Source organism: Vulpes vulpes, chromosome 7, assembly GCF_048418805.1.
Source record: "Vulpes vulpes isolate BD-2025 chromosome 7, VulVul3, whole genome shotgun sequence".
NCBI lineage: Eukaryota > Metazoa > Chordata > Mammalia > Carnivora > Canidae > Vulpes > Vulpes vulpes.
Genome location: NC_132786.1, coordinates 105,971,548 through 105,995,551, shown reverse-complemented (window position 1 = coordinate 105,995,551; position 24,004 = coordinate 105,971,548). Strand labels below are relative to the sequence as shown.

General features: G+C 37.1%; 1 protein-coding gene across 4 annotated transcripts in view; it reads right to left on the bottom strand.

Moving 5' to 3' along the window:
- Positions 1-227: 227 nt before the first annotated feature.
- The window catches only part of TAX1BP1 (Tax1 binding protein 1), a 93,702-nt gene continuing 69,925 nt past the window's right edge, over positions 228-24,004 (bottom strand). For 2 of the 4 annotated variants that reach the window (XM_025993092.2, XM_025993094.2), the window contains 4 exons: positions 19,185-19,368; positions 18,709-18,857; positions 1,952-2,034; positions 228-1,334 (listed from right to left, as the gene is read on the bottom strand). In XM_025993092.2, the coding sequence (XP_025848877.1) occupies positions 1,133-1,334; positions 1,952-2,034; positions 18,709-18,857; positions 19,185-19,368 (618 nt within the window). In that variant the 3' untranslated portion in view covers positions 228-1,132. The remainder of the gene's footprint in view (positions 1,335-1,951; positions 2,035-18,708; positions 18,858-19,184; positions 19,369-24,004) is intronic. The other 2 variants (XM_025993093.2, XM_025993095.2) reach the window with 1 other exon arrangement.

Sequence of the window (24,004 nt, the reverse complement as noted above, 5' to 3'; positions counted from 1 at the left end):
AATGCCACCGCACTGAGTACTAGGTTAACATCCTAGCTAATTTGCTTAAGACAAGCTTAAATATTTTGATAACTACAAAAAGGAAACTCAAAGTCCATAAATTCTTAACGTTAAAAGAGAAATAACCATTCAGAAATTTGCTTAAAGGCCCAGACCAAAAACAAATAAAAGTTTAGACTTAATGAAAAGCTACTGCAAATTTTCAAATAAATGTGACAATTAACATCTCCAAAAAAGTGTCCTCTTTAATGATAATGAGAATACTATACAGAGACATAATGAACACATTGATTTGCATTTATAATCACATTTTAATCAAGAAGATGTGAAAAAGATATGGGTACATTTTCTGTGATTTTATCCCACAAACACCACTGTTTAGATCATTTAATATGAAACAACTGCACTATAACCTATCTTGTTCCATTTTCCTATTAGATAGAAATACAACTTCAAGATGGCTTAAAAATAATCAGATCGGTCTAAAATGTTTGTCGTAAAATTAGCAAAATATGCCTTCTATTCCTAAAAGCAAACATTTCAAATATAAAAAGGTGTTTGCTATACTGCAAGCATGTGATCTCATTCTACATGCAGCTCCATTTCTAAAGAAGGCTAAAAAACCTCCTTTCATGGGCTATATTATGGAAGCTTCTATATTCAAAGAATTACTTTGCAAGACTGTAAATGATAAATTACTTTTATTACATAATATTTAGTAGTCATGCTCAATCAACAAGGTCAACAAAAACTTGTAAATATGCTAAATGACACACTCTACATACATATATTTTCAGTGTGGCAACATTAAAGTAATCATTTCCTTTACTGATATAGTTTTGCAAACTGGGGAATAAATAAAGATACAAACACAGAAAAACTTTTCTTAAGCTGGTAAGATTTTTTGGTGTTATTAAGCTGGTAAGATTAACAAGGGTTACAATTATATTTATTGATAAGCTGAAGACTGACTCTGACCCTAGTAACACAAAACTCAAAAGTAGCACTTGGTCAGAAAAGTGTGGTAGAGGGTGCACATAAGTGATACCTTGTGGTCTCCATAGTGGTCTATTTGAGGTGATTTTTTTTTTTTAATTGCTAAATTGTATTATTAACTCATAAGAAAAAGTAACTAGTCAAAATTTAAAACATTCTGGTCAAAATGAGTTTGCACATGCCTTTCAAAGCCCTGTTGGTCATAGTCAGGAGGGAATTGCTCGCTGCACATTGGACACACCTTCCAGTGACTTTCAACATGTTCTTCAAATTTGCTCTGATCATAGTTGGGAGGGAACATTAATTCACAGAGGGGACACTTCTTGTGAACGTCAAAGCTTGAAGAAATAGGAAAAGGAAAGAATTACATATTTCTAATAAGTAAAATTTCTAACAGCATAATCTTCAGAATATGACAATGTTATATTTATCTAGTTAAGCTGATATTCACTCTGAATGACTTACCTTGAAAATCTTCAGTTATTTCAGAAACTTCTTTCTGCTTCTAAATACTTGCTACTAACAATTATGTAAACCACTCATAAAGCCTCTAAATTGAGTTTCACAGTGACAAAAAAATTTGTTAAAAATCCCAAAAATTCAACCATAAAATGAAGATTAACAAGAATTCCTCAATCTTTAATTATAGTTTAACAAACAGCATTTTCTGTTAAAAATTAATAAGCTTATAATTTCCCAACAGGATTCATCCACTTTAACTATGAGTATTTATTAGCCCTGGTTCTCAAAGGACCGCATGCATGAGAATCACCTGGAGAATCACCTAGAAGCATGTTAAAAACACATATTGCTGGGACCCACACCAAGGGTTTTGGGTTCAGAAGGTGTGGGGTATAGCCTGATCATTTGCATTTCTAACAAGTTTCCAGGGACCATACTTTGAGAACCATTCATCTACATTATCCAAATTCTACAGAGGAAAGAGAAAAATTACCTGGAATCAAAGCAAAATCCTGTTCCATGCCCACGTAAATGCTGACTTGGAGGATCAGGAGCAGTGGGCACATTCTCATCTTCCTAGGCAAAAAATAATTTTGCAACTTTTGAGAAAAGTGAAACAACGTAAATTCCTTAATTCAAGCATAGTAGAAAGGAATTAAGATTACTTTTAAAATTTTACTTGTTATTAGAATTTCACATAAATATTTATTTTTTTTAAAGATTTATTTATTTATTCATGAGAGAGAGAGAGAGAGAGGGAGGGAGGCAGAGACACAGGCAGAGGGAGAAGCAGGCTCCCTGCAAGGAGCCTGATGTGGGACTCGATCCCAGGTCTCCAGGATCACACCCTGGGCTGCAGGCAGCGCTAAATTGCTGCGCCACCGGGGCTGCCCTAAATACAGATTTAAAAGTCAATTTTTATAAAGCATTTCACTATAAACTAAGTCTTACCTTTTTGAAATAAAAAGCAGTACTTAGTGGAACAGAGAACAAACATATCACACCTCTATGTGTGAATAAAGTATGAATGCATAGACTTTTTTGAACCAATATGCAGGTAACCTTTTATCATTCCATACACTAGGTGACTGAATTCATAAAAATCTTAAGACTACATTATTTTTCCTATTATTCTCATTCAATAAATCTGTAAGACAGTACCCTCTTTGACAACATACATCCCACTGCATGACACATAGAAATTAGAGAACTAGTAAAATACAAGTTTGCAAGTGTATGTTCTTGGGTACACACACAAGCTAATCGAACTGGAAAACTATGTTAAAGATGTACCAAACCAGTGGCTTCAAAATCCTGTCGTGAAAGAATGAAATTCAGTATTAAATATCTAAGAGACTGTCAAGGAAGATTCCTAAAAATCTATATATAAATCTGAAACACAACACTGGTTTGGAGTTCTATGCCCATACATCCCTGTGGTTATTATTATTTTTTTTATAATTTTTTTTTATTTTTATTTATTTATGATAGTCAGAGAGAGAGAGAGAGAGGCAGAGACACAGGCAGAGGGAGAAACAGGCTCCATGCCCTGGGAGCCCGACGTGGGATTCGATCCCAGGTCTCCAGGATCACACCCTGGGCCAAAGGCAGGCGCCAAACCGCTGCGCCACCCAGGGATCCCTATTATTATTTTTTTTAACTGGGCTCCATACCCAGTGTGGAGCCCAACATGGGGCTTGAACTCACAACCCTGAGATCAAGACCAGAACTGAGATCAAGAGTCGGACACTTAACTGAGCCACCCAGGTGCCCACACCACTGTGGTCAATTTTTAGAGATCGGTATGCTCTGAATCAACAGCCAAAAACAGACCCACTTCATATCAAAAGCAATAACATCTCCCACATGCCCATTTACTTTCTTCTGAGCAGTTGTTAATTGTTCTCATGTTATGAACTAACATTATATAAACAAGTATAGCAGACACCGATGAGAGTCTTTATATTATATTGCTGGGCAGTTACACTTGTTCCACAGCTGCCATTAACAAGCTAAGTAGTCAAGTCTGTCATGGTAAAAGGCACCAAGAAAGCGTGTATGGTGTGAAACCCAAAGGAAACAAAAGACAAAGGAAACAAAAGACAAACTGACTTATCTTTTTGGGAGAGTAAGAGGTAGAGGAAGTTACTTGGCTATTATTCTGGTGATTATCCCTTCCTGAAAGGTCCAAGAAAGGATAGGGGGCTCTTTTTTTTTTTAAGGGTTTATTTATTTATTCATGAGAGACAGAGAGAGAGAGGCAGAGACACAGGCAAAGGGAGAAGCAGGCTCCATGCAGGGAGCCCGATGTGGGACTCGATCCTGGGACTCCAGGATCACGCCCTGGGCTGAAGGCAGGTGCTAAACCACTGAGCCACCCAGGGATCCCGCAGGGGGCTCTTTTTTATTTTATATTAATTACGAGAAAATATTTTGTTTACACAATTCCTCACTAAATAACCCACTATGTACATATTTTTCCCAGTGTGGTAACATTAAAATAATCTCTGTTTCCTTCCTTTGTATAGTTTTGCAAAGTGGGAAATAGATACAAAACAGAAAAACAACTTCTAATCTTTAGTAAGATTGAAAGAGGTTATAATTATATTTATTGATAAACTGAAGACTGACCCTGGCCCTCCTAACACCAAACTCAAAGTAGCTCTTCATGAGAAAAGAGGGTGCACAGAAGTGATACCTTGTAGTCTCCATTATGGCCTATTTGAGGTGATTTTTTAACTGCTAAACTGTATTACTAACTCACAATAAAAAGCAGTCAAAATTTAAAACATAAAACTCAACTTTCTAGGAACCAAAAATATAGCCTATACCAATCTACTGCTTCCGTGAATCAGCTAACAGAGTTTATTGCTAAAGTGCTAGACTTATGTCAACCTATCTGACATGTTAACCATGGGATGAGGGAGCAATTTTTTTACTTTTATACTTTCTAAGCCATATATAATTTGGTAATGATAGACCCCCATTATTCTGTCTTTATCTTCTACCACATATTACCTAATAAAAGGGGAGAGGGACTCAACAGAAGAATTCCAGAAGTTGTAAAGAGACATACATAGTGCTCATGAAATAAGAAATCACCTACTCAGAGAACAGTTAGAAACCAGAAAGTGTGTCATAAGTTCTCTGAATAGCCAATTCATATAAGATCTCTTGACCCTAACATGCAAACTGACCAAATTTTCACTCACAAATACATTTATTCTATTTTACTCATCAAGCTTGGCTAATTAACTTTCAAAATCATACTGGTCTCAAAGAAATGAGATTGGGAAGTAAGGTTACTCAGGCAGGCCTACTGTCAGCAACAAAAAATGGCTAACTAGTAAAAAGAAACGCAGACAAAAACTCAGAATGGCCACTGGATCACAAAGCTTTACTAACAAAACATGGAGATACTGTTATATGCTCATTTTTAAATTAATAAGTTTGAATCATCAAGGTTATATTAGGTATTCTTTAAGAAGGCAGAGAATCAGGCATCTGGATGGCTCAGTTGGTTAAGCATATGCCTTCAGCTCAGCTCATGATCCCAGGGTCCTGGGATTGAGCCCCACATTGGGGTCCCTGCGCAGCAGTCTGCTTCTCCCTCTCCCTCCTTGTGCTCTCAAATGAATAAAATCTTCTAAAAAATAAAAATTAAAAAGAGAATCTTATTTTTTAAGATTTTATATTTATTTATTCCTGAGAGACACAAGAGGACCAAATACACAGACAAGAGGGAGAAGCAGGTTCCTCACAAGGAGCTTGATATGGGACTCGATCCCTGGACTGGGATCATGCCCTGAGCCAAAGGCAGACACCCAACCCCTGAGCCACTCAGGAATCCCAGAATCATGTATTCTATTTGAGAAGGATTTCTGTTCCAAACTGCCAAAGAATTACATTTTAGTACTGAAAATAATCAATGCAAAAATATTTTTGAATAGGTTTTAAGGTGTAATACCCAGTCTGTTAGCTAAACTGCCAAAATAATTTTGTAAGCAAATTTTATTGGGAATACCAAACTGGAACGTATTTATGAACAATCTCAAATAATTAAATCTTAAGAAAACATTTTTAACAGGACCTTACTCTCCACAAAGATCTAAACCACTTTATGTTGTTTATCCACTTGGAAACCCATGATCACAATACTATTTCTACGACAAAACAAAGGAAACAATCTACAATAAACTGAAGCTCTATATGAAACTCAAAAACTTATGAGATACTAATTTAAAATCTAGTCTATAAAAATTCTTGGGGCATCTGGCTGCCTCAATCGGAAGAATATGCAACTCTTGATCTCAGGGATTAGGAGTCTGAGCCCAATGATGGGGTGTAGAGATTACTTAAAAAATTAAAAGTAACCAAGAAACAGAGTAAAACAGTATTTTTAAAAAATTCTTATTTTCCGGGCAGCCCAGGTGGCTCAGCGGTTTAGCACCTGCCTTCGGCCCAGGTCCTGATCCTGGAGATCCCGGGATCAAGTCCCACGTCAGGCTCCCTGCATGGAGCCTGCTTCTCCCTCTGCCTGTGACTCTGCCTCCCTCTCTCTCTCTGTCTCTCATGAATAAATAAAAAAATAAATTAAAAATTCTTACTTTCTTCTCAAAGTACATAACCAACTTGAACTTCTGAAATAGTGTTAAAATAGGTTGATCTCTTAGACAATAAAAGAAATTTATAAGGTTAATAATATTAAATTCAAAATAAGGTTTTCAGGGGCACCTGGGTGGTTCAGTTGGTAAGGATCCCAACTCTTGATTTCAGCTCAGGTCAATCGAGCTCCATGTTGTGGAATCGAGCTCCATGTAGAACTCCACACTCAGCACAGAGTCTGCTCCAGATTCTCTTTCTGCCTATGCCCCTCCTACACACTCTCTCTTGCTGTCTCAAGTAAAATCTTCAAAATAAGGTTTCATACTAAATTAAGATTACTAAAATTATTATACTAAATAGCATTAATTATACTAAATTCAAAATGTAATCATGATTGTAAAAATATAATTGCCATATGATATAGCAATTCCATTTCTGGATATACAGGCAAAAGAACTGAAAGCAGAAACTCGAACAGATATATTTGTGTATCTATGGTTGTAGCAGCATTAGCCACAATAACCAAAAAATGGAAACAACCCAAATGTCTTATTAATGGATGAATGGATAAACAAAATGTGCTATATACAATGGAATATTATTTAGCCTTAAAAAGGAAATTCTGGGGCAGCCCGGGTGGCTCAATGGTTTAACGCCGCCTTCAACCCAGGGCCTGATCCTGGAAAACTGGGATCGGGTCCCACGTCAGGCTCCCAGCATGGAGCCTGCTTCTCCCTCTGCCTGTGTCTCTGCCTCTCTCTCTCTCTCTCTCTCTCTCTCTCTCTCTCTCTCTCTCTCACTGCCTCTCATGAATAAATAAATGAAATTAAAAAAAAAAAAAAGAAATTTTGCACGTATTACAAAATGGATGAATCTTGAGGACATTATGCTAAGTGAAAAAAGACAGTCATAAAGAATGAATTCTGTATGATCCTACTTATATGAGGGATCAAGAATAGTCACATTCATAGAGACAAAGTAGAATGGTGGTTGCCATAGGCTGCAAAGAGTTGAGAAGAAAAAAGTTCTGGAGATTGGTTGCACAACAATGTAAATGTAACTTAGCACTACAGAAATGGTTAAACTTACTTTTTTTAAAGATTTTATTTATTCATGAGAGAGATAGAGAGAGAGACACACACAAACACAGGCAGAGAAAGAAGCACACTCCATGCAGGGAGCCTGATGTGGGACTCGATCCCGAATCTCCAGGATCAGGCCCTGAGCGGAAGGCAGGCACTAAACCACTGAGCCACCCAGGATGCCCAAGATGGTAAACTTATTATGTGTACTCTATAACTATAAAAAAATGCAATCATGATTAAACTAGCAATATACACTGAGGAACTAATGACTGAGTTACAAACCTGAATCATTAAGATCTGGACAACAGAACTATATAATCAGCATATCTCAGACTGTGCTTTAATTCTGCCTTTGCTAAGAATTATTAATGGGAATCTTTAGTATCACTCAGGAGTTAATAATGTCAAGGAAGAAAGGTCCACCACTTAGTAAAGCTTTTTACTAAGCTGGTAAGAATTACTTTAGTTCAATAGCATACAAAACATTTGCTATGGCCAAGGTTAATATGTAAGAGAAAAGAGTTGGATGCACATGAGAAAATGCTCTGCATCACTTGCCATCAGGGAAATACAAATCAAAACCACAATGAGATACCACCTCACACCAGTGAGAATGGGGAAAATTAACAAGGCAGGAAACAACAAATGTTGGAGAGGATGCGGAGAAAAGGGAACCCTCTTACACTGTTGGTGGGAATGTGAACTGGTGCAGCCACTCTGGAAAACTGTGTGGAGGTTCCTCAAAGAGTTAAAAATAGACCTGCCCTACGACCCAGCAATTGCACTGTTGGGGATTTACCCCAAAGATTCAGATGCAATGAAACGTCGGGACACCTGCACCCCGATGTTTCTATCAGCAATGGCCACAATAGCCAAACTATGGAAGGAGCCTCGGTGTCCATCGAAAGATGAATGGATAAAGAAGATGTGGTTTATGTATACAATGGAATATTACTCAGCAATCAGAAACGACAAATACCCACCATTTGCTTCAATGTGGATGGAACTGGAGGGTATTATGCTGAGTGAAATAAGTCAATCGGAGAAGGACAAACAGTGTATGTTCTCATTCATTTGGGGAATATGAATAATAGTGAAAGGGAATATAAAGGAAGGGAAAAGAAATGTTGGGAAATATCAGGAAGGGAGACAGAACATAAAGACTCCTAACTCGGGGAAATGAACTAGGGGTGGTGGAAGGGGAGGAGGGCGGGTGTTGGAGGGGAATGGGTGACGGGCACTGAGGTGGACACTTGACAGGATGAGCACTGGGTGTTTTTCTGTATGTTGGTAAATTGAACACCAATAAAAATTAATTAAAAAAAAAAAAAAAAAGAGTTGGGCAGCCTGAGTAGCTCAGCCGTCTGGCGCTGCCTTCATCCCAGGACATGATCCTGGAGACCTGGGATCGAGTCCCACATTGGGCTCCCTGCATGGAGCCTGCTTCTCTCTGTCTCTCTCATGAATAAATAAAATCTTAAAAAAAAAAAGAGTAACAATGACTGTTTAACTTTTATATAAAACTATAGTTTATCTGTATCCCTGAAACTTTGTATTATTACATAGTATTAGTCAACATTCTCCTTTTTATGAGATGTTACTGTTTAAGTTCTGCCAAATATCCAATTCTAGTAATAGGGCATGTCAATGAAGGGTGTCACTAAATTCTAACTACATAAAGATATTTAAAAATGAGAAAGCAGACTTCCAGGAAAGAGAGTGGTAGGACCCTCTATTTACCTCGCCCCAGGCTAGATAACTTATCAGTGCAAATAACCCAAAAAACAACTTGAAGACTGGCAGAACAAAACTCCAAAACAAAATGTAGAGAAAAGCTACAAAGAAGAGGGTAGGAAGAGCAGAGATGTGGTGGGGAGCTAAACCCTTCAAGTGTGGCTACCAGAGGGAGCCAGAGGGGCAGAGACGTGTCAGAAGCAACTATCAACACCAGGAGCCTAAAAGGAAAAGACAAATCCCCATAGTATTTGGCTTTGAATATTGGATGGGCCAAATTTCATGAGTTCTTAAAACCAGCTGGGACTTAAATCCTCTAGAACTTTAAAAATCAGCAGGCTCAATCTGAGAAAGCCCAGAGGGCAATGGGAAGCTGAGCCATCCTTACTGAGACGCCCAGCAAACAGCCCACAGAGATACAGGTAGAAGCAGCAGCCTGAACAGGGCTTGGGGCATACAGGAGGGAGAGTTAGTTACTGAAGTCAGAGTTCCCTGAATAACTTCTCTTAAGCAAAGAATCTGGCAGGTGCCATTTCTCTCCCGAGCCACTGTCCCCAGCATAATCACATGGTCACCATGTGACTGGGAACCAGCAAGGCATCGGCAGACACTAACTTGCTTACACCATGCCCCACACCCCTTCAGCCAAGCCTGTCTTAGTCCCAGTACTCTGGGTCCCCTCCCTGGGACAACCTGCACAAACCTTGCCTACATTTTCTCCCTCAACTTCCAGTGGAGGACACATATACACTGTTGAAACTACACCAACCCCACCCATACACTTTGCACAGCAGCCTCAGCCAGCCGAGTCTCCATACTGCTGAGTCTCCATACTATACCTTCTCTGTGGAAGAGGACCAGCACATACAACTTGTAAACCTGCCTGCCTGTGTTTTGGGAAGCAGCCACAGCCAGTCCTATCTTGGCAGTGGCTGCTCATCTCCTATGGAAGAGGACCAGGCCAACTTGTTAAAAGAGCCCACTACTTTCTTTTTTCTTATTTTTTAAGATTTTATTTATTTATTCATGAGAGATGAGAGGCAGAGATATAGGCAGAGGGAGAAGCAGGCTCCCTGCAGGGAGCTTGATGCAGAACTAGATCCCAGGACCCCAGGATCACGACCTGAGCCAAAGGTCGATGCTCGACCACTAAGCCACCCAGGCACCCCAAGCCCACTACTTTCAAGACCAAGAGACATAACTGACTTTTCTAACACAGAGAAACAGAGTTTGGCAACATGAGGAGACAGAAGAATATGTCTCAAATGAAAGAACAGGACAAAAATCACAGCAAGAGACCTAAGTGAAGCAGAGAAAAGTAAAATGTCTGATAAAGAATCTAAAGTAATGATCATTAAGATACTCACTGGACTTCAGAAAAGAATAGAAAATAGAAAACATCAGTGAGACCCTTAACACAGAGATAAAAATAAGAACCAATCAGAGATGAAAAACACAATCATTGAAATTAAAAATACATGTGATAGAATAAATAGCAGGGTGAAGGAAGCAGAGGAACAAATTAATGACCTGGAAGACTGAAGTAATGGAAAGTAATCGAGCTGCGCAAGTGAGAAAAAGAAAAAAATCACACAAAGTAAGAACAGATTTAGGGAACATGACACCACCAAGCATAAGTGTTCACTTTACAGGGATCCCAGAAAAAAGGAGAGAAAAGGGAACATAAATTTATTTGAAGAAATAATAATTAATCTGAATGTAAATTGACTAAAGGGTCCAATCAAAAGATATGAGGTAAGGGGGGGCGGGACCCAAGATCTATCTATATGCTGTCTACAAGAGACTTTTTTTTTAAATATTTTATTTATTCATGAAAGACATAGAGAGAGAGAGAGCTAGAGACACAGGCAGAGGGAGAAGCAGGCTCCATGCAGGGAGCCTGATGTGGGCTTGATCACACCCTGGGCTGAGGGTGGCACTAAACTGCTGAGCCATCCAGGCTGCCAGAGACTCGCCTTAGATCTAAAGGCACCTGTAGACTGAAAATGAGGGGATGGAGAAACATTGGTCATATCATGCAAATGGATGTGAAAAGAAAAGGTTGGAGTAGAAATACTTATATTGGAACCAAAAAGTCTTTAAAACAAATCCTATACAGTTAAGCGTCTGCCTTGGCTCAGGTCATGTTCTCAGGGTCCTGTACAGAACCCCGTGGGTGGGTGGGTGGGGGGTCCCCTGCCCAGCGGGGAGTCTGCTTCTCCCTCTCCCTTTGCCCCTCTCCTTCATTTGTGCTCCCTTTCTCTCAAATAAATAAAATCTAAAAACAAAACAAAGCAAAAAAAAAAAAAAAAGACTAATGAGACAAAGAAACTATATAAAATAAAGGGGATAATCCAATAAGAAGATACAACATTGTAATTTATGCATCCAACACAAGAGCACTTAAATACATAAAACAGTTAATAACAAATATAAAGGAACTGATAGTAATGCAATAATAGTAAGGGACTTTAACACCCCACTTACATCAGTGGGCAAATCATTCAAACAGAAACAACAAGGAAACAGTGGCTTTGAATGACACATTGGACCAGATGGATTTAACAGATATATTCAGAGCATTCCACCCTAAAATAGCTGAATACATATTCTTTTCAAGTATACAAGGAACATTCTCCAGAGTAGACAACATATTAGCCTACAAAACAAGTCTCATATAACTCAAAAAGACCAAACTCATACCAGGAATCTTTTCTGACTACGCCACTATGAAACTAAACATTAACCACAAGAAAAAAAAAATCTGAAAATAGCACAAATACTAAACAACAAACGGGCCAAGAAATCAAAGAATAAGAAATTACAAGGAAACAAATGAAAATGACAACACAACAGACCAAAATCTTTGGGATGCAAAAAAAGCAGTTCTAACAGGGAAGTTTACAGCAATACAGGCCTGCCTTAAGCAGCAAGAAAAAACTCAAATAAACCTCACCTTACAACTAAATGAGCTAGGAAAAAACCAAAAAACCAAAAGGAAGGAAATAATAAAGATTAGAGCAGAAATGAATGATAAAGAAACTAAAAGAAACTAAAACAAAACACAACAAAAAACAAACAAACAAAATCAATGAAACCAGAACCTGGTTCTTTGAACAACAAAAGCACCACACATACCAAAAAACCCTCAAAACCCAGGAAGGACTCAAATAAAATCACAAATGAAAAGAGGAGAAATAACAACCAACACCACAGAAATAAAAACAGTTGTAAGAGATTATGAAAAATTATATGCCAACAAATTGGGACAACCTAGAAGAAATGGATAAAGTCCTAGAAACATAAAACCTACCAAAACTAAAATCGGAAAAAACAGAAAATTTGAACAGACCAATCATTAGCAGTGGCATTGAATGAATAATCAGAAAACTACCAACAAACAAAATCCAGGACCCAACAGCTTCATAGGCGAATTCTATCAAACATTTAAAGAGAATTTAACACCTATTCTTCTCAAACTATTCCAAAAACTAAAAGAGGAAGGAAAACTTTCAAATTTATTCTGAGGCCAGAATTATCCTGATAACAAAACCAGATAAAGACATCATAAAAAAGAAAAGTACATGGGACACCTGGGGAGCTCAGGGGTTGAGTGTCTGCCTTTGGCTCAGGGCGTGATCCTGGAGTCCCAGGACTGAGTCCCACATCGGGCTCCCTGTATGGAGCCTGCTTCTCCCTCTGCCTGTGTCTCTGCCTCTCTCTCTCTCTCTCTCATATGAATAAATAAAATCTTAAAAAAAAAAAAGTACAGGCTAATCTGATGAACACAGATGCAAAATTCCTCAACAAAATACTAGCAAACCGAATCCAACAATAAACTAAAAAATCATTCACCACAACCTAGATTTTTTTTCAGAATGCAACAAGTGTGGTTCAAAATTCACAACCAATCAACATGATACATCAAATCAGTAACAGAAAAGATAAAATCTATATATTTATCAGTAGATGCACAAAAAGCATTTCACAACGTACATCCATTCATGCTAAAAAAAAAAAAAAAAAAAAAAAAACCTCAACAAAGTAGGTTTAGAGAAAACCTACCCTCAACATAATTAAGACACATATGAAAAACCCACAGTGAACATCATACTCATTGGAAAAAACTGATAGCTTTTCCCCTAAGATCATGAACAAGACAGGAATTCCACTCTCACCACTTTTGTTCAAACTCTACTAGAATTCTAGCCACAGCAAAGAGACAACAAAAAGAAACAAAAGGTATCCAAATTGGTAAGGAAGAAGTAAAACTTTGGCTACCTGCAGATGATAGGATACTATATAAAATACTAAAGACTCTGCCCCAAAATAACTAGAATTGATAAATGAGTTCAGTAAAGTCATAGGATACAAAATGTCTTGTATCTGTTGTACTTCTATACACTAATAATGAAACAGCAGAAAGAGAAATTAAGAAAACAATCCCATTAACAGTTGCATCAAAAACATTAAGACACTGAAGAATAAACCTAACCAAAGAGGTGAAAGATCTATATTCTAAAAACTAAAAAAACACTCATGAAAGAAATTAGGAGTGATACAAAGAAATGTAAAGACATTTCATTCTTACGAACTGGAAGAATAAATTGTTAAAATGTCCATACTACCCAAAGCAATCTACAGAAACAATGCAATCAAAATACCAACAGAATTTTTCAGAGAACTAGAACAAAGAATCCTAAAATTTGTATAAAATGACAAAAGACCCCAAATAGCCGAAGAAATCTTGAAAAAGAAAAATAAAACTGGAGGTGTATCACAACTCCAGACTTCAAGTTATATTACAAAGCTAGGGTAATCAAAACAGTATAGTACTGGCATAGAAACAGACACATCAATGGAACAGAACGGAAAATAAACCCACAAAAAAAAAAAAAAGAAAGAAACCCACAATTATATGGTCAATTAATCTTTGATAAAGCAGGAAAGAGCATGCAAGGGGGCAAAAAGATCATCTCTTCACAAATGGTATTGGGAAAATGGGACGGTTACATGCAAAAGAATGAAACTGGACCACGTTCTTACTACACAAAAGTAAACTTAAAATGGATGAAAGTCCTATATGTGAGAAATAAAACCAGAAAAGTCCTAGAAGGGAGCACAGGCAGTAATTTCACTGACACTATCGGTAGCAGCATTTTTCTAGACTGGGCTCCTGAAATAAGAGAAACAAAAGCAAAATCAAACCACTGGGAAAACATCAAAATAAAAAGCTTCTGGAGAGCAAAGGAAATAATCAACAAAACTAAAAGGCAACCTATTGAATGAGAGAAGATATCTGCAAATGACATATCTGATAGAGGATTAGTATCCAAAATATATAAAGAACTGCTACAACTCAATGCTCAATAAACAATCCAATTAAAAAATGAGAAGACAGAAACAAGTATTTTTCCAAAGACAACATACAGATGGATGGCCAACATAAGAAGATGCTCAACATCACTCATCATCAGGGAAATGCAAATCAAAAACCACAATGAGCTATCACCTCACATTTGTCACAATGGCTACAATAAAAAACACAGAAACAAGTGTTAGTGAGGACATGGAGAAAAAGAAATCCACGTGCACTGCTGGTGAGCATGCAAACTGATGCAACCATTGTGGAGAACTGGAAGTTCTTCAAAGTTAAAAACAGAACTACCCCATGATCTAGTAATCACACATTGGGTATTTAACCAAAAAAATACAAAAACACTAATTTAAAAAGATACATACACCCCTATGTTTAATGCAGTTACTTCCAAGAGTCAAATCATGAAAGCAATCCAAGTATCCATCAACAGATGAATGGATAAAGAAGATGTGGTGTACAAACATACAATGGAATATCACTCAACCATGAAAAATAATTAAATCTTGCCATTTGCAATGAAATGGAGCTAGAGAATATAATGCCAAATGTCAGTCAGAGAAAGACAAAATAATGTATAGCACTGCTGAATTACTATACAGTACACTTGAAACTAGTATTACACTCTATAGTAACTATAGAATTAAGATTAAAAAAACTTAAAAAAAATAAGAAAGCAAATAATTCAGCAAGATCTATTATTATTATTATTATTATTATTATTATTATTATTATTATTATTTAAGATTTTAGGGCAGCCCCGGTGGCGCAGCGGTTTGGCGCCGCCTGCAGCCCAGGGCGTGATCCTGGAGACCCGGGATCGAGTCTCACATCGGGCTCCCTGAATGGAGCCTGCTTCTCCCTCTGCCTGTGTCTCTGCCCCTCTCTCTGTCTCTGTGTTGCTCATGAACAAATAAATAAAATCTTTAAAAAAAAAAAAAAAAAGAAAGATTTTATTCATTTATTCATGAGAGACACAGAGAGAAAGAGGCAGAGACACAGGCAGAGGAAGAAGCAGGCTCCATGCAGGGAGCTCAACGTGGGACTCCTCAATCCTGGGTCTTCTAGGATCACACCCTCGGCCGAAGGTGGCACCAAACCGCTGAGCCACCCGGGCTGCCCTCCATTATTTTTTTCCATATTCAGAAATTGACTCAAAATAGAAAAAAACAAAAAACAAAAAACCTAAATATAAGAGCAAAACTACAGAAAATTCAGGGACAAATCTTCCTACCTATGGGGATTAGGCTATGGATTAGGCAGTGGTTTCTGAGATCTGACAACAAAAGTAGAAGCAAAAAAAAAAAGGAAAAGGATAAATTCAACTTCATCAAAATTTTAAAAATTGGGGGTGAGAGTGCCCGGAAAGGTCAATCAGTTGAGTGTCTGACTCTTGATTTCAGCTCAGGTCATGATCTCAGGGTCATGTGATAAAGCCCTGTGTCAGGCTCCCTGCTGGGCATGGAGCCTTCTTAAGATTCTCTCATTCTCCCTCCCTCCCTTTCAAGAAAAAGATATCTGTTGGTTCATATACTGTATTTTTGAGTAGCAAGGGTTCAGAGCCATGGTTCCCACTGCTAGGGCACAATAACGAATTCACAGGGTACTATGGGATAGTTTTAATTTTCTAAGTTGATGAAATATGCAGAAACACTCCACTTTGTCAGATATCACTGTGAACAGCTAGTTCAACATAGCTCAGAGTTTCAACATTAGACAATGCTACATTCCCTTCACTGACACCGTATCTTTGAGAAGCAGCTAGGATTTTGGCAGCTGCTGAAATATAAAGCATGTGCTTCGTGAAAATCAATGTGAATCAGGAAATGAAGGTAGTTTGTCCAAATTCCCAAAGTTTGAGAAGCTGTACATTGGTCAATAACTACATACATACCATTAGTAACTGCTTATTAATTTAAGAATGAAAAGTAAATTTTTCAACTCAGTATACACTTTTTTTCAAATGGTTACTACATTTGTTAGGAAATTGCTAAGTATTTCTTTGGCTTATAGAGTATCATAAAAAAAAAAATTTACTTAGTAGTAGAAGCCAAAAATGCCATGAACTGGAAGTTTGGGAACCTCTGGTTTAGTCTATTTGATAGACTGGTAAGTGGTTAGGATCAGACCTCCTATAGGGAAACCAATGAGGTTCATATCCTCATCCGACTGTACCCTTACCAGCTGTGTGTGATGAAACAAGCCAGTTAATCTTTGTTTCCTCCATTATAAAAGAAAGGATTGTAAGAGTTCCTACCTCACAGGACTGCTCTGAAGAACAAATGAGTTAACATGTTTAAAGAACCATGCACTAGCTGGCTAGAGAAATGTTTGGTGCATGAGCATCATCATAATTAGGATGCTATAGCTATTGCTATTGCAATTATTAGGAAAAAAGGAGTCACAAAAAGCTTTTAATCTGATCGCTGACCAGTATCTGGTACAAAAGGGAGGAGATCTGGCAAATATGACTGGAGTAGGTTGGAGAACAGGCAGCCTCAACCCTGACTCTGAGGTCCTATGGCTGTTAATTACTCCCAGGGCAGCGACCAGAGAAAATGAACAAGTCAAACTCAAATCTGCTTTCTACATTCTAAAAATTACTCATTAAAATACTTCACTTGCAAGTGATTTTTGTTGCAATGACAAGGATTTTTTTTTAAAGACTAAATGTACATAAAAATTAGTTTCTGTCCAAAGTGAAAAAATCTTCTGATTGCAAAATACAATTATCCAAGGTGTGCCTATTAAGAATCCTTCCATCTCATTACCAAATCTAAGCATGTCAGCAAATGAGCACAAGACTCTAACACTGCTTCTCATGGGTTTGCAGGAGGGCAAAGCACACAGATCAGAAAGAACATTCTGCTAATTAAACTGAAGCAGATGACTACAGAAGAGAAGGGCTTGTCACATGTAACATCTGTGCCAAGAATGATCAGATTAAATATGCAAAATCTGAAGTAAAGGTGTGAAAAAGCAGTAAGATTATACTCTAGACCTTAAATAGGCTACAAAAGTTCTGACAGTTTCCCTAATTATTCCCAGTAATGGACATAGGAGGCCAAAAGGCAGGAGGGAGAAATACATTTTTCTCCATTATGGGTGTTGAGCACTAGGGCTAAAATCATGCCTGTCTGAACACTGATCAGTTTCTGCAAAGGTTAATAGCAATTAAATGCAGCAAACTAGATTAAATGAGAAACAGGTCATGCTACTGCTGTACTTGCAAAGAGCACGATAAAGCATTTCTTTTAAATTCATCTTAATGCACAGGAAATCCAAAAGAAAAAAGTGCTATGAGGAAAAGAATTTATTTATTATATGGTAAATAAATCTTAAATGAAATAAAAATAAAAATGACATGCTACACAAAGGAACTCAAATTATCTGTATTGGGTTGCTGAAAGATTATTAAATACTAATGATGCCTAAAAGACTATTTCTCGGGGGGGGGGGGGACGATAATACACCTCCTTTCTAGCTAGAGATAATATAGTCTACCTTAAAATTTAAAGTGAGGTATAAATGCTAAAATGAAAAGATGCATACTGAAGAAGCATTACATGTCTTTAATACTGCTTCTTCCGACCTAGTACATCTACAAAAGAATATAGTAAATTACTTAGTAATAATCTGTGACTATAGCCAATAATAATGTATCATATACTCGAAAGTTGCTGAGACTAAATCTTAAAAGTTCTCATTACAATAGAAAAAACTTGTAACTATGTGTGATAATAAATGTTAACTAGACTTGTAGCGATCATTTCATGGTACAAAGTCAATCATTATGTTGTACATTTCAACTAATGTTATTTATCAATTATATCTCAAAAAGGATTCTTTTTCAAGATTTTATTTATTTATTCATAGATACAGAGAAAGAGAGGCAGAGACACAGGCAGAGGGAGAAGCAGACTCCATGCAGGGAGCCCGATGTGGGACTTGATCCCGGGTCTCCAGGATCTCACCCCAGGCTGCAGGTGGCGCCAAACCACTGCGCCACCAGGGCTGCCCTCAAAAAGGAAATTTTTTAGGGACTCTGGAGTGGCTCAGTGAGCGTCTGCCTTTGGCTCAGGGCATGATCCTGGAGTCCCAGAATCAAGTTCTGCATCAGGCTCCCCGCATGGAGCCTGCTTCTCCCTCTGCCTGTGTCTCTCATAAATAAATAAATAAAATCTTTAAAAATATTTTTTGAAGATTAAACTGATAATTATTATATTGAGGTCATTCTCTGAACTTATTCTTTTACTTTAGTATAAACCCTAAAGTGTAAGTCTCAAGCATATTAATGGTTGGTTTTTCAAATTTAAATACAAGCAGGTTTTTCCAAGAACAAAGCAATCACATGTATATACAAGCACACACTCTCTTTTCCATAAATATAATTCTCTACATGAAACAAAAATAAAAGGAACAGGTTCAGAAAATAGAAATGCAATTTACTTTGCTATCTTCGGGGTCTTCTAAACCATCAGGCCGACTAAGGTTTCTAGCAGGCTGGCTGCAGACTACATTATCTTCCAGTCCCCAGGAAGGTACTCTCACAGGTGGCCTTTGGATTTCATCTGGGTAAAAAGCACCATCTGCTCCATCTGAAATAAAAACTTTGGACGTGAAACCCGGTACTATAATTAGAATCTCTGGGTATAGCTATGATAAACAGGATATAAAGAACCATTTTTGTGCAACACAAAAATGATCTTTTTAACCCAACTCATTTTTAGAAATAATAAGCAAATCAACTACTCATTTGTGCTGAAGCACTCCTAGATGAACCTAGTTACTGTTAAACACTAAAACTACTGGTTATAAGATGTTTCTATTAGAGTTAATTGTACTAGTAGTTCTCTAATCCTATGAAGATACAAACCAAAAAACTCCATATTCAGTTAACCTCAAGTCAAAAATATTTTAATAACCTCTGGTTTCCTGTGTTGCATAAGGATTACCATACTGCAGAACTGGCTGTATATGTGGCACTGTAGCAACATGACCACTTTGCTCTGAGCATGTGTTGAGACACTGTGAGATCTTTTGAGGACTCTGGGAATTCTGACCTTCCATTTTCCTTTCTGCTTGATCTTCTAGATTCCTTTTAAGTTCCTAAAATTAACAAAAACAAAGGTAGAGAGCATTCAAATATTTTACAAAAAGAGCAGCATTAAATGTTCAGCTAAAATATAAAAAATTACTTCCCCATTATGTTTGAAGAATACAACTGAAAAGGCTGGCTCTCAACCCATTAAATATCCCTTCCACATATAACAACATCAGAAGTAGAATAAGGCCCAATGTATTTTCAAATTTATCTATGCCAAGAAGCTGCCCTTTTTATTGAGCTAGGAGGAAACTGTGAATCTTCTTGCAACTTAGCTATCCATAAAAGACAAAAGACAAAAAGCAATCCACACTGATTCTCCAGTAAATTCTATCAAACATTTAAGAAACTTTTTTTAAAAAAAATATTTTATTTATTCATTTGAGAGAGCACATGCATAAGCACAAGCAGGGGGAGCACCAGAGGGAGAGGGACAAGCAGGCTCCCCACCATGCAGAGTGTCCAATGTGGAGCTCAATCCCAGGACCCTGGGGTCATGACCTGAGCTGAAGGCAGAGGCTTAACCAACTGAGCCATCCAGGCAACCAAGACACTTATTTAAAAATACTAATCCCACATAAAGTCTTTCAAAACTAGAGGAAAAACACACCTCTGAACTTACTTTATAAAACCAATACTATCCTAATACCAAAGTCAAACAATGACATCACAGGAAAACTACAGGCCTGATCCCTCATGAATATTGATGCAAAAATCTTTAAGAAATCAAATCCACCAATACTTAAAAAGAATATAATATAACCAAGTGGTTTTACCATAAGCAAGCAAATTTAGTTTAACATCCAAAAATCAATATAATTCACTATGTTCACAGATTAATGGAAAAAACAGTATGATCATTTCAAAAGATGCAGAAGAAATATTTTACAAAATTCACAGGTGTTCATATACGTTTTTTAAATCTCAGCTAACTAGAAATGAAAAGGAACATCCTTAATGTGAAAAAAGACACTTCAAAACCCTACAGTGAATGTTAATGGTGGAAAAACTAAATGATTCTACCTAAGAGCAATAATAAGCCAAGAATGTCTGCTTTCCCCACTTCTATTCAACATCATACTTGAGATTCTAAACAGTGAATTAAGGCAAGATTAAGGCAGATTAAAAAGGAAGACATAAAATCGTCTTTATACAGAGGATCTGATCATATATATAGAAAATCCTAAGGAATCTACAGAACTAGGAGAATGAGTAGATTTAGCAAAGTGGCAATATACAAGATCAATATATAAAATCGATTTTCGGGATCCCTGGGTGGCGCAGCGGTTTAGCGCCTGCCTTTGGCCCAGGGCACGATCCTGGAGACCCGGGATTGAATCCCACGTCGGGCTCCCGGTGCATGGAGCCTGCTTCTCCCTCTGCCTATGTCTCGGCCTCTCTCTCTCTCTCTCTGTGACTATCATAAATAAATAAAAATTAAAAAATAAAAAGAAAAAAATAAAATCGATTTTCTATATATAAGCAACACACAATTGAAAAATGAAAATTTTAAACACACCATTTATAGTAAAATCAATATTAAAATACTTAGGAATAAATTTCATAAAAGATGTTCAAGGTCTGTACACTAAAAACAAGCATCCTGAGAAAAATTAAAGAGAACTTCAACAAGTAGGAAAATATACCACATTCATGGGTTAGAAAACTTAGCATTTTTATAAATTCCTCCCAAATTAATCTATACATTCAATACAACCCAATAAAAATCCCAGCAGGCTTTTGTATAAATTGACAAGCTGAAACAATGACTGAAATACAAACGTCCTGTAATAGCCCATTTTTAAAAAGAACAAAGTTGGAAGACTTACACCTGATTTCAAGGCCTCTATTAAAGCTATAAAATCGAGAGAAGAGAATGTAAATAGATCATAAATGGATGAACACACAGATTAGGAGCTGACAAATTTTTTCCTTTATAGGGTCTGATAGTAGATACTTTCAGCTTTGTAAGACAGTCTGTCACAACTACTCAAATCTGCCTCTGTTGTTTTAGCCACAGGTAATGCCTAAATGAATGGGCATGGTCATATGCTAATAAAAATTTATTTACAAAATAGATTATGAATCATATTTGGCTTGTAGATGTTAGCCGGCAGACCCCTGATATAAATCTATAAAACAGGGATGCCTGTATGGTTCAGTGGTTAAGTGCCTGCCTTCAGCTCAGGGCATGATCCCAGGGTCCCGGGATCAAGTCCCAACATTGGGCTCCCTATATGGAGTCTGCTTCTCCCTCTGCCTATGTCTCTGCCTCTCTCTTATTGTGTCTCTCATGAATGAATGAATGAATGAATGAATAAATAAATAAATAAATAAATAAATAAATAAATAAATAAATAAATAAATAAAACCTTTAAAAATAAAAAATAAATCTATAAAACAAAAGACAGAGTCCAAAAATATATCCATACTCAATTTTCAACAAAGATGTAGAAGTAATTCAGTGAAGGAAAAGGATAGTCTTTTAAACATTAACTTAAAAAACTGGGTATCTAGGGTCACCAGGGTGACTCAGTCAGTTAAGTGTCTATCTTCAGCTCAGATCATGATCCCAGGGTCTTGGGACAGGGCCCCTCATGGGGGCTTCCTGTTCAGCGGGAGTTTGCTTCTCCCTCTCCCTGTGCCCCTGCCCTGCTCATGCTCTCTCTCAAATAAATCTTTAAAGAAAAAAAAAAAAAAAAACACTGGCTGTCTATACATTTTGACTATATATCATACCATACAAAAAAAATTATTTTAGTATTTTAAAGTTCACAAGGCTTGAACTTAACAACCCCGAGATCAAGACCTGAGCTGAGATCAAGAGTTGAATGCTTAACAGACTGTGCCACCCAGGTGCCCCCCCACCAAAAAATTTTTAAGTAGATCATAAATCTAAACATAAGAGCTAAAGCTATAAATCTAGTGAAAGAAAAAATAGGGGAAAATCTTTATAGTCTTGGATTAGTCAAAAATCTGTTAAGACAGGACACAAACAGCATGAACCATTAAGAAAAATATTGCTAAATTAGACTTTTCAATATTAGAAGCTTCTGCTCTTCAAAGATTTTTAAAAATGAAAAGGCACTGGAAGTATGGAGGTTCCTCCAAAAGTTATAAACAGAGCTACACTATGACCCAGCAATTGCACTACTAAGTATTTACCCAAAGGATATAAATGTAGTGATCTGAAGGGGAACCTGCACCCCAATGCTTATAGCAGCATTGTCCACAATAGTCAACTATGGAAAGAGCCCAGATGTCCATCAACAGATGAGTGGATAAAGAAGATGTGGTGTGTATACACACATACACACTGGAATATTATTACTTGGCCATCAAAAAACAAAAAATCTTACCATTTCCAATGATGTGGAAGGAATTAGAAGGTATCATGCTAAGAGAAGTCAATCAGAAAGACAATTACATGATTTCACTCATATACAGAATTTAAGAAACAAAACAGCATCATAGAGGAAGGTAGGGAAAAATAAGACGAAATCAGAGAGGGAGACAAACCACAAGAGATTCCTAACTATAGGAAACAAACTGAGGGTTGTTGGAGGGGAGGGGCTTGAGGAGTGGGGGAGATGGGGCAGTAGAGTAAGTGGATGATGGGCATTAAGGAGGGCACGTGATGGTACGAGCACTGGGTGTTACACTCAAGTGATGAGCCACTGAACTTTACTTCTGAAACTAATAATACATTCTATGTTAATTAACTGAATTTAAATAAAATTTAATCATAAATGAATAAAAATGAAAAGGCAAGCTACATATTGGAAGAAAATATTTCCAAGACATATGAAAAAGGAATTATATTTAGAATATATAAAGAACTCCTAAAACCAAATACAACCAACAAAGATAATCCAATTAAAAATAAGTAAAAATCTCAACACTTCACAAAAGAATATATATGAATGGGGGTACCTGACTGGCTCAGTTGGTAGAACATAAAACTCCCTCTCAGAGTCATGAGTTTCAGCCCCACATTAGACTACTTAAAAATAAAGTATATATGTGAATGGCCTATAAGCACATGAAAAGATGCCCAGCACCATTAGTCATCAGGGAAATTAAAACTTCAACACTGCACACCCACCAGCATGATTAAAATTAAAACTCAATAATACCAAGTACTAATGAGGCTATAGAGCAACTGGAATGCTCATACACTGCTAGTGGGAATGCAAAATGCTACAGCTACTTTGAAAAACAATGTAGCTGCTTGTTAAAAACATACTCATCATGTAAGAAAGCAATTCTATTCCTAGGCATCTACTTGAGAAAAATGAAAACACAGGTCTACAAACAGACATGAGAATGTTCAAAGCATTATACATAGCAAAACACTAGAAATAATCCACATGTGCATCAGCTGGTTAAAGGATTAATGTCCAACTAGTGAATGGGTAAATTCTGCCTGACTGCATTTATATGAAATGCTCAGAAAAGGTCAAACTATATAGTAGCAGAAGGTAGATCAGTGATTGTCTGGGACTGAGGACAGCTGAAGGAGTTGACTAAAAAGCATGAAGAAACTTTGTACAGTACTAGAAACATTCTATAGTCTGAACATAATGGTATTTACAGAACTATAGAGAGTCACCATAATCCATCAAACTGCACTTAAAATAG